Source organism: Mesocricetus auratus, unplaced genomic scaffold (genome assembly GCF_017639785.1).
Source record: "Mesocricetus auratus isolate SY011 unplaced genomic scaffold, BCM_Maur_2.0 Super-Scaffold_100676, whole genome shotgun sequence".
Taxonomy (NCBI): Eukaryota; Metazoa; Chordata; class Mammalia; order Rodentia; family Cricetidae; genus Mesocricetus; species Mesocricetus auratus.
In genome coordinates this window covers 14073417-14087798 of record NW_024429266.1, presented here as the reverse complement: position 1 = coordinate 14087798, position 14382 = coordinate 14073417, and the positions used below count along the sequence as shown (strand labels likewise).

General features: G+C 43.6%; 1 protein-coding gene across 3 annotated transcripts in view; it reads right to left on the bottom strand.

Moving 5' to 3' along the window:
* Ahctf1 (AT-hook containing transcription factor 1) overlaps nucleotides 1-9918 on the bottom strand; it is a 56208-nt gene extending 46290 nt beyond the window's left edge. Inside the window, exons 1-5 of one of the 3 annotated variants that reach the window (XM_005078149.4) lie at nucleotides 9625-9918; nucleotides 5657-5784; nucleotides 4666-4919; nucleotides 2279-2459; nucleotides 383-590 (exon numbers count right to left, since the gene is read on the bottom strand). In XM_005078149.4, the coding sequence (XP_005078206.1) occupies nucleotides 383-590; nucleotides 2279-2459; nucleotides 4666-4919; nucleotides 5657-5777 (764 nt within the window). In that variant the 5' untranslated portion in view covers nucleotides 5778-5784; nucleotides 9625-9918. Of the gene's footprint in view, nucleotides 1-382; nucleotides 591-2278; nucleotides 2460-4665; nucleotides 4920-5656; nucleotides 5785-9235; nucleotides 9451-9624 lie in introns of those variants that run through there. The other 2 variants (XM_021231871.2, XM_021231870.2) reach the window with 2 other exon arrangements.
* Nucleotides 9919-14382: the final 4464 nt, after the last annotated feature.

Here is a 14382-nt window from a genome sequence, read left to right as displayed (position 1 = left end):
GCTGCCTCTGCCTCCAGAGTGCTGGGATTAAAGGTGTGCGCCACCAACGCCCGGCTTGTTTAATTTGCTGCCTCCTTCAGTATATGCTATTTTTACCCCCATACAAGTTTCAATTAAGTTATATTTAAGGAAAATTTTGACAGCATAAAAAATTTACCAAGTACACTTATATTGATGCTTTTAACAGTCTCCAATCTTCATTCTCTGAGATACTATAAGCTACGAAAGAATCAACCTAAACTCACATGATAATTTCCTTATCAAACCATGACTTGATTCAATAAAACTTTTCTGTCATTTCTCATTAGTTTTCAAATAATTAGTAATTAATATTTTAAAAGAAACATCAGTCATCAGCTAAAAGAAAAAGAATTATACTTACTCTCTTTTCATGCTTTTCATATTCCAAAGTGCTAAATAGCCATCAGAAAACCCTACAGCAAGCTGATTTGTCCTGTTAATGTAACTGACAGTAGAAATGGCTATCCCTGATGGGCTTACTAACTGGAAACACAGGTGGCGCCCTTCTCTCATCACGCTCTCTCTGATGTGCGGTACTTCAGCTGGAATACCAGTAATAACTTCAAGGTCTAAATTAAAAAAGACAAATAACATTAAGAAACTAAGTGAGAGCTGGGTGGTGGTGGTGCACACATTTAATCCCAGCACTCGGGAGGCAGAGCCAGGTGGATCTCTGTGAGTTCAAGGCCAGACTGGTCTACAGAGTGAGTTCCAGGGCAGCCAGAGCTATACAGAGAAGCCCTGTCTCAAAGAATGAAAAAGCTACGTAAGGGCCAGAAGAATTCAATTCCTAGACTCAATGTAAAGGTGTACATTGGGGCACCTGATAAAAGACACCTGACACTAAGACTAATGAGTTCAATTCCTGGGACCCACATGGTAGGAGGAGAGAACCAACTCCTGAAAACAACCTAGATGCTCCTCAACCAAAGAATGGATCAAGAAAATGTGGTACATTTACACAATGGAGTACTACTCATCGGTAAGAAACAATGACATCTTGAAATTTGCAGGCAAATGGACAGAACTAGAAAAAAACATCCGGAGAGAGGTAACCCAGACCCAGAAAGACAAATATGGTATGTACTCACTCGTAAGTGGTTATTAGACATAGAGCAAAGTACAACCAGCCTACAGTCCACAACCCCAAAGAAGCTAGGTAACAAACAGCATCCTAAGAGAGACACATGGATTCACATAGGAAAGAGAAATGGACAAGAGCTCCTGAGTAAATTGGGAGTGTGGGAGGAGATGGGATAGGGGGTAAGGGGAGAGAGGAGGAGGGGGGTGAGGGAGGAGAGCATGAGGGAACAAGATGGTCAAGTTGGGATAAGGACAGAGAGGGAGAGCAAGGAAAGAGATATCTTGACAGAGGGAGCCATTATGGGATTATTGAGAAACCTGGCACTAGGAAAATTCCCAAGAATACACAAGGATGTCTCCAGATAAAACTCTAAACAATAGTGGAGAGGGTACCTGAACTGGCCTTCCCCTGTAAGATCCAGGACTAATTGTAATTGTTAGCACAGAACCTTCATCCACAGCAGATGCAGAGACCCACAACTAGTCACTGGGTCGAGCTCCCAGAGTCCATTCCAAGAGAGGGAGGAGCAATAATATGAGCAAAAGGATCAAGATCATGTTGGAGAAACCCACAAACAGCTGACCTGAACCAATAGGAGCTCACTGACTCCAGACTGGCAGTAGGGGAATTTGCACTGGAATGAACTAGGCCCCCTCAATGCAGGTGACAGTGGATCGCTTGGGGGCAGTTTGTGGGGCCACCGGCAGTGGGACCAGGATCTTCAGTGCATGAAATGGCTTTTTTGGAGTCCATTCCCTATGGTGGGATACCTTGCTCGGCCTAGACTGCTGGGGGTGGGGGGGACCGCGCTTTGGTCCTACCTCAACATGGTAATGAGACAGACTTTGTTTTTGTTGACTTCCCATGGGAGGTCTTACCCACTCTGAGGAGCAGATGGGAAATAGGGTGGGAGTGGGGGAGAAACTGGGATTAGTTTGTTTAAAAAGAGACTGACCAAAACAAAACACAACAACAACCCATAGCCAGGTAGTGAGGGTGAACGCCTTTAATCCCAGCACTTAGGAAGCAGAGAAAGGCAGACCTCTGAGCCTGGTCTACAGAGTAAGCTCCAGAACTTCCAGGGTTACAAAGAGAAACACTGCTCTGGAAAAAACAAAACCAAAAATACCATTACCCCAACATTTTTGTTAAAGAATAACTAAATTAAATTACCTGATGCTTCTACTTCATTTTGACTGCATGACAAGTCATCCAAACATAAGTCAATAAGGAGGATCTGTCCAACATCAGTTACCACAGCTGCCACTCCAAAAAGCCATCGAAGACTTGGATGTAAATGCTGGGTGCTTGCACTGGCTCCTCCATGATTAATTATAGGCTCAATAGCTGTTACCTAGGAACCAGGATATATGATTAGCTTTCCTACAGTGAGGAAATACAACCAACTGTGCCACAAATAAGATTTGACATGAAGATTTAACTTGAACAGACTGAAACATCATATAGAATCACAATTGCATGACTCTATGAATCTAAGTAAATGGTGAAATTCTCAAATATACTACAAAATCATGTCATTATTTCAACATAATAAAAATGAAAATTAACTATGTTTACTGATAGCCTAATCTATGCTAGTCATTTTTTAACTTGGCTCATTTAATGTTTATGTAATCTAGTTTACTGAACTATATGCAATTATCTGTTTAAAGATGAAATTGAAGCTTTGAACACAAACTTTAAGTCATGAAATTGTTAAGCATACAACTTAAACCTATAGTTTTATTTAAGAGGTCTTAAGCAGCCCCTTTAGTTTACCCTTCTGTGGTGGTTTGAGTAAGAATAGCCTCTATAGGCTCATCTATTTGAATGCTTCATCACCAAGGAATAGAACTGTTTGAGAGAATTAGGTCTCTCTCCTCTCTCTCTGCTTGTGGATCAGGATGTATGTGTTTATGTGTTAGCTCAGATACTTCTCCACCATGCTCCCTGCCATGATTATAATGGATTAAGTAAGCAAGCCCTCAATTAAATTAAGTATCTTCTTTTCTAAGAGTTGCCTTGGTCACAGCCTCTTCATAGCAATAGGCCAGTGACTAAGACACCTTCCAAATAATATAACAGTAAAAGAGCCATAACACCAACTGGAAAACTAATAGCAGAGAGACTACATTAATAGCCCCTACATGATGATAAGGTTAATGACTATCTTATATGACATCCTAGAACCTTCATCCAGTGACTGATGGAAGCAGAGACAGATACCCACAGCTCAACACTGAACTGACCCCCTGGAATCCAGTGACAGAGATGGAGGAGTGATGAGCAAAGGGGTCAAAACCGTGCTGGTGAAACCCACAAAGACAGCTGACTGAACAAGGGGGAGCTCTTGGCTAAGAGGCCAGTAGGGGACTGATCCAGACTCCATGAACCTAGTGTCAGTGAGGAGGACTCAGAAATCTCTGGGGCCTTGGGTAGTAGATTACTGTTCACCATGGCATACAAATGAACTTTGGGAGCCCATTTCACATGGAGGGATGCTCTCTCAGCCTGGACACATGGGGAAGGGCCTAGGTCCTGCCCTGGATGAAATGACAGACTGTGGAGATCCCCCCAAGGAGGGCCCCACCCTCCCTGGGGAATGATTTTGGGGACTGGGCTGGGGGTGGGGGTAGAGGTGGGGCTGGTGGAGGGACAAGGGGGGGAGCTAGGATTGACATTTGAAGCATGCATGTTTCTAATTTAAATAAAAAAAGAAATAAGAAAAAGCCAATGTGCATACCTTCTCAGACAAGATGTTTGTTATATTTACTACCAAAGAGGAAAAACCAAGGCTGAAGAAACAGCAACAGCTGCTCTTCCATAGGTGTAAGGTTCAATTCCCAGTACCCAAATGATTGGCTAACAGTCATCCTTAACTTCAGGTTCAGCAGATTCAATGCCCTCTCTTAGTCTCTATGGTTACTACATGCACATAGCACACAGACATACATGTATGCAAAACACCCAAAACACATTAAATTTCAAAATCTTTTAAGAGAGGAGTACAGACTCTAAATGAGTTATAATCACCTTTTTTAAAAATTGTTTTTTTTTTTTTAAGACAGGGTCTCACTATGTAGCCCTAGCTTACCTGGAACTTACTATAATACATAAATCAGGCTTGCTGTGAACTCTAGAGACCCACTTGTCTCTACCTCCCAAGAGAGGATTAAATGTGCGTACCACCATGCCTGGCCATCTTAAGTTAAATTTTCTGAAAGGGCAAATAAAATGGCTCAGATGGTAAAGCTGCTTGCTATCCAGTGATACAAGCCTGACAACCTGAACCTGATGTCTGGAACCCTTCCATAGAAAGGTACAAGGAGAGGGCTGAGTCCCACAAGTTGCCCTCTGACCTCCATATGAGCATGTGATGCATGCATACACAATACAACCCTAAATAAAAATACATTTTGTACTTTATATTGAAGGTGATAATTACATGAAAACACATTAATTGTTAAGTGTATAATGCAATGAGTTTTTAAGGTAAACATAATCTTGCAAGCTTTCAGCTTAGAAAGCAAAACTATCAAGATATCTTAAATAGTACATACCCTTCCAGGAAGAACAACAGCTTTAACTACTCTTGATATACCAAGGTCATAAAGACACAGGACGCTCCCGTCTGCTTCTTCCAATCCTATTAACAATCCAGTTCTCTTATGCCAAGAGAATTCTTTCACTGCAAGAACTACAGGAGGCTGTTCGTTTACTCCACTGAATCTATATGCAGACAACCGCTCTCCTGTTAGAGAATTTACCACTTCAAGTTGTGGCCCACAAGCCAAGCATGCTAGTCCATTTTTCCCTATGGAAGGGAAAAAAAAATCAAAATCACTGCTTATTGTAACAGCACTGCAACACAACAAATCTAGTAGTTAGCTCTTTTATATACGAAAACTAACTTCACTATAAAAAATTACAAATCACTCTTGAATTGAAAGCAAAGCACTTATAGACTAGCACAGGGATCCTCATATAAATAAATAAAATGAATAACTACAGCAGTAAAGAGGGGCCATATGGGGGCAAAAGTCATCTTTTTATTTACTTCTTATACAGCTCAGTAGACATAAAATAGTCTAGAGTTTAATGCGTTTTAAATGATCTAAAGTCACATAGTTACAAAGTTAATATCAGTATATTCAAGTAGATCCCAACACTAGGTATTGTGGCACTCCCTGGAAAACCCAACACTTCAGTGGCAGTAAGAATTATAAGACATGAGCTATGGTAGTCTTCAAGTTTATAAGCTTAGGAGATAAGATATAAGAATTTAACAACAGAAAGTATCAGAATCGCCTGTCTCTAAAGTCACTAGGTAGTCCAAAGCAGGTAAATAACAATCTAATTTGTTTAATGTTACTCAGTCTGTGAAAAGAATGGACTAGAGTTTCATCGTACAGAGAATAGATTTGCTTATTGATGGGTAGATATGAAGAATAAAAAAGAATTAAGAACAGATCCTAAACTGAGTATGTGGAGAGGAGGGCCAGGCAGCAAATGCTTTACACAGATTCATGAATCTTCAGCAAGGTTATTTACCTGCAGCAAACTTTCCACGAAGCACGGACTCTAATGTTATCTCATCTTCTCCAAGAGCTTCAATAGTCACTTCAGGGAAATGCAGGAGATCACTAGTCACTTGAGCTGTTAAGTCTTGCATACTTCCACTGTAAATATTTTTAAAATAAAATTAGTATGATTATTTGTTCTATTGAACAGTATACTTCACTATTTCTAGTCAGATGAATGTGAGAGAAAGCAAGTCATATACAAAAGTAAATGAAGTAAAATAAGTATGTACATATGGGTCTAATGTACACTATTTCCTAAGAAAATAATTCTTTCAAGCAGCCTTAGGGAAGTATTCACGAAGTCAGAAGCTGGGAGGATATCCTTCATTCCCATATTATGCGAAATGTTTCAGTGTAATTCACCTGACCGCCCAACCTTCAGAGAGCAACAGCAGACACAGGTAAACAGGGCACAATCCCATTTTGGGAGTTACCTCTTTTCCACACTTCTTTCCTTTTCCTTTTTGTATGCTGGAAATTGAACCCAGTACCTCTGAACTAACATTTTCAACCCTGAAAAAGTTAACTGTTCAGAAGGGAAAAAAAAGAAGAGTGAAACTCTGTAATGTTCAGATTCCCCAGAAACCTCAAAACTTGAATCTGATACCTATATCTTTTACTAGATAGAAAGGAAAAAAAAACTAAATTATTTTTAATTTCTTATATAAGACCCAAAGTCCCTTCATGCCTTTTGTTGTAAATAACCAAAAAGTAGGGCTGAGAGATGGCTCAGTGATTAAGAACACTTGCTGCTTTGGGGTGTGTGTGTGTGTGTGTGTATGTGTGTGTGTGTGTGTGTGTGTGTGATAAGTTTGGATCTCAATATCTACATGGTGGCTCACAACCAATAATTCCAGTTCCAGGGAATCCAATTCCTTCTTCGTGACATCCACAGGCACCAGGCAAAATGCCCACACACATAAAATAAACCAAACTTCTGGTTAAATATAAGAGCATCCCTCTGAATGGTTGAGATAAAAAGCAGAGGAAGGCAAATGGCGAGGTCTGAGAGACAAGCTGGATCTGGTTTTGAATATTAACTATCAAACCTAGTCCTGGTGACTCTATATTGTTTAATGCATTCTGAGTTCCAAAGAAGCAGCTAGACACAGTGTCACAGACCTATAATACTGGTATTTGGAAGGCAAAAGGAGAAGATAACCACAACTTCCAGGCCAGTCTGGTCTACATGGTAAGTTCTAGACCAGCTAGGGATGTATTACAAGACCTTAGGTAAAATAAAGCTCAGAGCTAACCATGTTTAATGCAAGCCTATGCTGTCAGAATTACCATTCAAGATTGTTGCTTCAGCAATAACCCCAATGTCCAAAATTCACTTGAAAGAGACAGCAAGACTAAGTTAATGTAGAGATGGGGGGAGGGGTTTATACCAGATGGATACACAGTCAAGATTCATGAGTTCCAGTACTCACAACAGGAAGTAATACGGGGGGAAAGGACTTGGCAGGTTGGATTAGAATCCAACCCGAAGCAGCCTACTATGTATAATTAAACCAAAAAGGGAACTTGCTTTGTAAACCAACTGACCTTGGACATCCTCCTGAGCACTAGGATTAAAGGTATGTACCATCACACACTGCCACAATAAATTTTAAGATATAATTTAAAAACCCCTCAGTTTTCAGCTTCTTTTATTTTTAAGTATCACCATTTTGTTACGAAGAACAAATTTTATAAGGCTGCCGGGCAGTGGTGGCGCAAACCTTTAATCCCAGCACTAGGGAGGCAGAGGCAGGCAGATCTATGAGTTTGAGGCCAGCCTGGTCTACAGAGTGAGTTCTAGGACAGCTAGGGCTGTTACATAGAGAAAACCTGTCTTGAACACCCCCCCAAAAAACAAAACAAAACAAACCCTAACAACCATAAACCAGTTGTTAAAGTGAAATGTACACATTCCCAAAATAATTCAAATTAATGGCACACTGCTTTACTTTTTGTTTGTTTTTTGTTTTCAGACAGGATTTCATGAAGCCCAGGATGGTCTTGAACACCCTAAGTTTTGTGCCTCCATTTCCCAAGTGCTATGATAACAGGCACGTACCACCAATCCTAGCTATCTACTTTTAAAACACTGTGCTGGGGAAAGTAGAATCCAAGGACAGAGATCTACACTCTGACTTCCAGAAGTATATTCTAGAAGAGTGCATTCATAACCACACTATCAGACACAAGAATAAATGCTACAATAGAGATACATATGCTGTGAAAGAAACAAATTGAGATAAAAAAAAAAAGCACAAAGGGTGGCAGCTAAGGGCAGGATTTGAAATGTGAGAATTTTAAAAAGCTGGCATGCCAGACTGAAGACGAGCCTGGAAATGTCAAACACCCTTTTTTCAAGAGCGTGAGCCCAGAACTGATTCTATATGGCCGAAACAAAATCTGTGAGATAAGGCAGGATGGAACAGACAGATCTTTAGGCTAATCAGAAGCAGAACACTTCGTTCTTGGAGTCCCTGTAAAGTTATAAAGTTAACATCTAAAAAGGCAATGTTTTACTTAAGTGGAGATCTATATCCCAACATTAAAAGTTTACAAAATAATTAGGTTGCCTTACAAATTGGTAACATTGAAATACTAAGTTACTATGTGCCTCAGACTGATCCCAACTATTCCCTGGCTGAGGCCAGGGGAATGCAAATTCAAGGACTGCCTGGGCTACAAAGTGTTAACTATCTCTAAAAAGAGAGAAAAAAAGTAAAGAGAATAATTCAATGGTGGTTCCCGCACCTAACAGTGTGACACTGTAGACTCAATCCTTAGAACCACCAAAAATACAAAATAAGTCACAGAATAGTCTTCACATAGCATTTGTCATCACTACATGAAGTAAGTAAACTTACAACTTCTGTCTTCCAAGAAGCTGACAGTTAAAGCTCACCAAAGACAGTTCTTAAAGCCCATGGATTCTTTGAGCTATCAAGAACTAAATTGTGTTTTGTTCTAAAGAACCCAAGCTCTTTACAATACGTCTCCTACTGTCTATTAAAAAAAAACAAAAAACAAAACACACACACAACCAAAAACCAGAAACAAAAACCAGCGGCTTGGAGTAGAGCTCGGTGCTGGAGCGCGTGCTTAACACGCGCGAGGTGGTGGCTTCGATCACTGGCATCAAAAATAAACAAAAATAACAACGCTCATTTTCCTGTAACAACACACCTCTCGAATGAAAACCGTTCGTTGCTGGGGACACAACTCGGTGGTAGAGAGCTTGCTTGGCTTGTGTGAAGACCTGAATGCGAGCCTCCACTGTACCAAAATGAACCGTTCCACAAAGTCAACAAAAACCACCTGTATGTACCTGTCTCAAACTGACCATGTCTGAACTCCCTATCAATTCTAAAACCAAATATAACAGACTTGTCCGAAAACTCAACCAAGGGCGAAATTGTAAACGCCCCTAAACCTCGCAGATGAGCGCCTGACACGGTTATCTTAAATGCCCCGTACCAGATCCATTCACTCCTGGGGCCCGCACGGCCCGCCACCGCGAGTCAAACTTTCTTCCCCGCCCAGGACTCACCCGGGCCAAGCACAGGACCATGTGGAGCACACGCCAACGTAGGAAAGACTCAGAGAGCCTGCGACTGCCCGCGGGGAACGCCCCACAAAGGTCTCCATCGCCTTGCTACACCACGACGGGTCGGGGTCTCGAGTCAGGCCCGCCCCGGGTGGCAGAGATCCCGCCCGCGGGCGCGGGAGATGAGCGCGGAGGAGCGACTCTGCCGCCATGTGCCTGCGCTCGCCGCCAGGGTTATGTAACTAACGCCCGAGCGCTGGAACGAGCCGCACCGGTCGCCGTGGCTCGCGGACGCCGCTTCCCCGCGCGGCGGAGCGCCGGGCCTAGGCCACGGGCCTCGCCGCCCCGCCCGCTCCGCCCTCGGCGCGCGGGCCTGCCGCTCCCCACGCTACCTGAGCCCGCGGGCCAGGCCGCCGATGCCGCGGCGCCTGCTGCTTCCGTGCAGTCCGTCACAGCATCTCCCGGGAGACACGGCCCGGCGCGCGCCCCCGCCCGCGGAAGCCGCTCCTCGCTCAGCCACTCGCCGGCCCCCTCAGGCCCCGGGAGCACCTTCGCGGGGCTGCCCAATCCCGGCTTCGAACTCAGCCGCTGCCCGCGCCGCGTCCTCCCCGCTGGCGACTCGACTTACTGGGCTGGCACTGCGCGGGCCGCGCTCTGCGCAGTACCCCGGGCGCACTGCCCGAACCCCACACACAGTCTTTCCGCCGAGGGAAGGATCGCGGCCAGGGCGGGGAGCCGAGCGCAGATCGCGCTTGCGGGGCCCGAACTTCTCGCGAGGGTTCCGGCCTCCGGCGCCGACTCCGCGGGAATTTTCAAACTTTCCCTACTAGGCCATGCAGACTGGGAGACTAGGGACACTGCTTTGGGAAGAAAGGTTCGCGTACGTAAAGCTAGGTCTCCCCGCCTCCTAGGGGCGGATTGGCAGAAAGACTACAAGTCCCACAGTGCTTTGCACGCTGGGCGTGGCATGGGAGTGGCAGGCATCGCCAAACTCAGGGCCCGGGTATTCTGGAAGCGGTTCCTGCTGGCGGTCAAGCGATAATCTGTCCTCTTTGACTGTTACACTTGCCTCTGGGTTTTCTGTTCTGTGCTCCAACTTTTCAAGGAAAAAGCGTGTCCGAGACTTGAGGAACGTTTAAGTGTACTCACGCCCCCTAGCCTAATCTTTTGTCATCTGAACCTGGTTGTTGTCTGCTGACAGATCACGTGCTTGGCATGCACGAAGCTCTGGGTTCCATTACGCCAAGCCTATGTTACCTTTTTGATTTGCTAGTATTGAGAGACCAGGAATTAGACAAACTCCTTGGTAGGCAGACAGATAGGGAGAAGGACTGTACCGGATTTCCAAGATAGCCAGCTCTTCCTGAACCGCCTGACTTGAGACAAAAGCCTGGCAACTTTGTCTCCTACCAGCAGGCACCCTGCTGGTGGACTGGTTCAATAAGGTCAAGGCCTGATCAGGACATGTCATGCAACAGTGTGGGATCAATCAACCATCATGTCTGTCTTTAAACTGATCAACCCTAGGGAAGAAGACTCAATAGAGGCTTTAAACCCCTAGACCTCAGACTGGATTTTTTTTTTTTCGGCTTCCCTGGTACCAAGTCTGCTTTGCAGAGGGTCTTTTCTCAGTGTGTCTGTTGCTTGTGTGTGTTCCCTACCCATAAACGCCCTTCTTTTCTGCTTATTTTGCTATTTGTTGCTCTTTGCCTTTTAGTTCTCTCTTTTTAACTAATTGTTTGTATATTTATTTATTTTCTGAGATAGGGTTTCTCTGTGTAACAGCACTGACAGTCTTGGAACTCTCTTTGTAGACCCGACTGGCCTCAAACTCACCGAGGTCTGTCTGCCTCTGCCTCCCGAGTGCTGGGATTAAAAGCCTGTGCCACTTTTTAATTTTATATCTAGCAGTGAAAACGAACTCAATCAAAACCCCTAGACTGTATCATTTTTAGGCTGTATCATATTGGGGGCTTGTCTCGGGGATTTCTTCTGTAGATTATCAGTATCTCTCCTTGAAGAGATACTCCTAGCAACAAATACTTTCCCAACAATTAAGTATGGAGTGCATCTTTAATATTGAGTTGCAAATAGAGGAGTATATGAAGGTAGAGAACTCAGTCAGGAGGATCTCAGTGTGTTCAGGGACAGTCTGCTCTATATATTAAGTTCCAGAGTGACATGGAGAGACCATGTCTCAAACAAGCAAACAAAAACAGAGGAATCAGGGAAGAGAGAGGGAGACGATATTAGTGAGCTATTTTAGTCAGTAAAACCCATCTTCCTAACTTTCTTCCTACATGCTTGAGATAAAGCTGTCTCTTTCAACTAATATTTTTAAATCTATTTACAGCTACAAGGGTGTGGTGCTTATTTGCACAAGGTAATATTTATTCTAAGTCATGGCAGGACAAAGTTAAAGAGGATGACTTTTCTCAGTAAGGACTGTGTGATCTGGTTTTGTTTTGCGGGTAATGGATGGGTTGTGTTAAGACTGTCTCATGTATACCACTGGTCTTGACCCCAGTGCTGGGATTATAGGGATGCATCCCCTCCCCAGTTTTAGAAGGTTCTGAATACTAAGCAAATATTCTCATTAAATAGACTCTTCAAACAGAAAACCTCCCTTTGTCCTATATACATGTTAGTTTCTGTCCTTGCCTTCTTCTACAGTCTACATTTCCATCCTCGGAACCAATTGCCTTCAGTGTTAGACTTCTCAATAGTAAGAAGACAAAGATTTTCAGCTCAGGAATTCTGATAGTAAACTGTGTGACAGGGAAATCAGGTGACCTTTCTGGGCTTTAACTGTCAAATGTCTGCAGAGCAAAGGGAGCTGAAGTGAAGAACTAACTGATTTTTTTTCTGACATAGGATTTCTCCGTGTAGCTTTGTAGACCAGGCTGGCCTCAAACTCACAGCAATCGCCTGCCTCTGCCTCCCAAGTGCTGGGATTAAAGGCGTGCACCACCACAGTACACAGTCCGGCCTTTTTTTTTTTTTTTGTCTGACTGATTCTTTTTTTGTTGTTGTTGTTTTTGGTTTTACAAGACAGGGTTTCTCTATATTGTTTTGGAGGCTGTCGGTCCAGCCTGGCCTCGAACTCACAGAGATCCGCCTGCCTCTGGCTCCCGAGTGCTGGGATTAAAGGCGTGCGCCACCACTGCCCAGCCTGACTGACTCTTTAGGCTGATGTTTATTAATGTTATCAAAAGTCCCCAGGGTAGGGGAATTAGCGGAGATAGCTCATCGGTGAAAAGCCCTGGCTGTCTTCCTCTTGTCTGAGCGGACCAGAATTGGATTTCTACCACCCACAGGGTGGCTCACCGTCTGTAACTCCAGTTCCAGGGATCCAGCACCCTTTTCTGACCTCCACTGGCACCAAGCATCCATTTAGTACACATACATACATACATGTAGGCAAAATACTTACACATAAAAATTAAAATCCCTTTAGACTGCAAAATTCAAGAATCTGTCCATCGTACCTAATACCCCGATCAATACACAATCTTGCAGATCTTAGTCTTTTCTTCCATCATTACTCACAGACTGATTTTTTTCCTTTGATTGACTAATCAACCATGTCTGTCCTATTGCCCTACAGACTTCCTGATAATTTCTTTGCTCTTTTCCCAAATGTGTTTTGCCTTTCTGCATCCTTTTCTCTCCTCATTTTATTTTCTACCGCTTAATTACATCCATACCTCATTTTGCTTGTTTTGATACAGACTAGCTCCTAATGTAGCCTGGAATGACTTTAAGCTGCTGATCTCCCTGCCCCCACCTGCTGCAAACTGGAATTATTGGTCTGCACCACTGCAGGGTTTTTTAAAAAAATAAACTTTTATTTAAATTAAAAACAATCTTATTTTACATACCAATTCAAGTTTCCTCTCCCTCCCATCCTCCCATGGCCCCCATCAACCCATCCCACCCCCCATCCACTCCCCAGGTAGGGTGAGACCTTCCATGGGGAATCATCAAAGTCTGTCACATCATTTGGGGCAGGACCTAGGCCCTCCCCCCTGTATCTAGGCTGAGAGAATATCCCTCCTTAGGGAATGGGCTCCCAAAGCCCATTCGTGCACTAGGGATAAATACTGGTTCCACTGCCAGCAGCCCCATAGACTGCCCAGGCCTCCTAACTGACACCCATATTCAGGTGGCCTGGTTTTGTCCTGTGCTGGTTCCCCAGCTGCCAGACTGGGGTCTGTGCGCTCCCACTTGCTCAGGTCAGTTGTGTCTGTGGGTTTCCCCAGCATGGTCTTGACCCCCTTTGCTCATCACTCCTCCCCCTCCTACAACTGGATTTCAGGAGTTTGCTTCAGTGCTTAGCTATGGGTCTCTGCTTCCATCAGCTACTGGGTAAGGCTCTAGGATGGCATTTAGGGTAGTCATCAATCTCATAATAGGAGATGGACATTCAAGGTAGCCTCTTCACTGTTGCTTAGATCTGCAGGAGGTTTTATGTTCTGCCAGGGATTGAACTCAGGGTTTGGCACATGCTAGACAAACAGCAAACTACACCCTTAGTTGTTTGTGTGTTTTTTTTCTTGAGACAGTCTTGCTAATTTTCCAGACTGGTCCTAAGCTTAGAATCCTCCTGGCCTCTGTCCACTTATTACAGGAATATGTCATGGCACCTAGCCTTGCATCTAAACCCAGAATATCCCTGTGCGGCCAGCTCAAGTTTTCCTTCCCATGGAAAATGCTCTGTCATTTCAACCCACATAACTAAAAACTTGCACTGGAAATGTACTGCATTATTTCATGCCTGTTTCCTATTTTGCCTCTGACTCTCACCACCCACCCACCAACCCCATCCCCCAGCTACCCCAGGAACCCAGACTGCATCCTTTGAAAATGCTTCCCTGCTACTTTTTAACCATAATTACTTTGTATACTTTGTAACCTTAATTTCCAATGTAAAGCTCTCCAGCTTTTTCTTCGTCTTTCATTCATTTAAGCAAATACCAGATTATTTTAATTAGTTTCCAAAGGCAGTAATAAATGTCAAGTGTAAAGAGAAAAACGTAGGCTCTGTAGTTAACAGCAACTGTAGAAAAGCTGATTAAATAAATTAAGCGTTTCTTTTACATATCACTTCACTGTCTTTGACAAGCTTGGCATTTATCAAAATTGTTTGA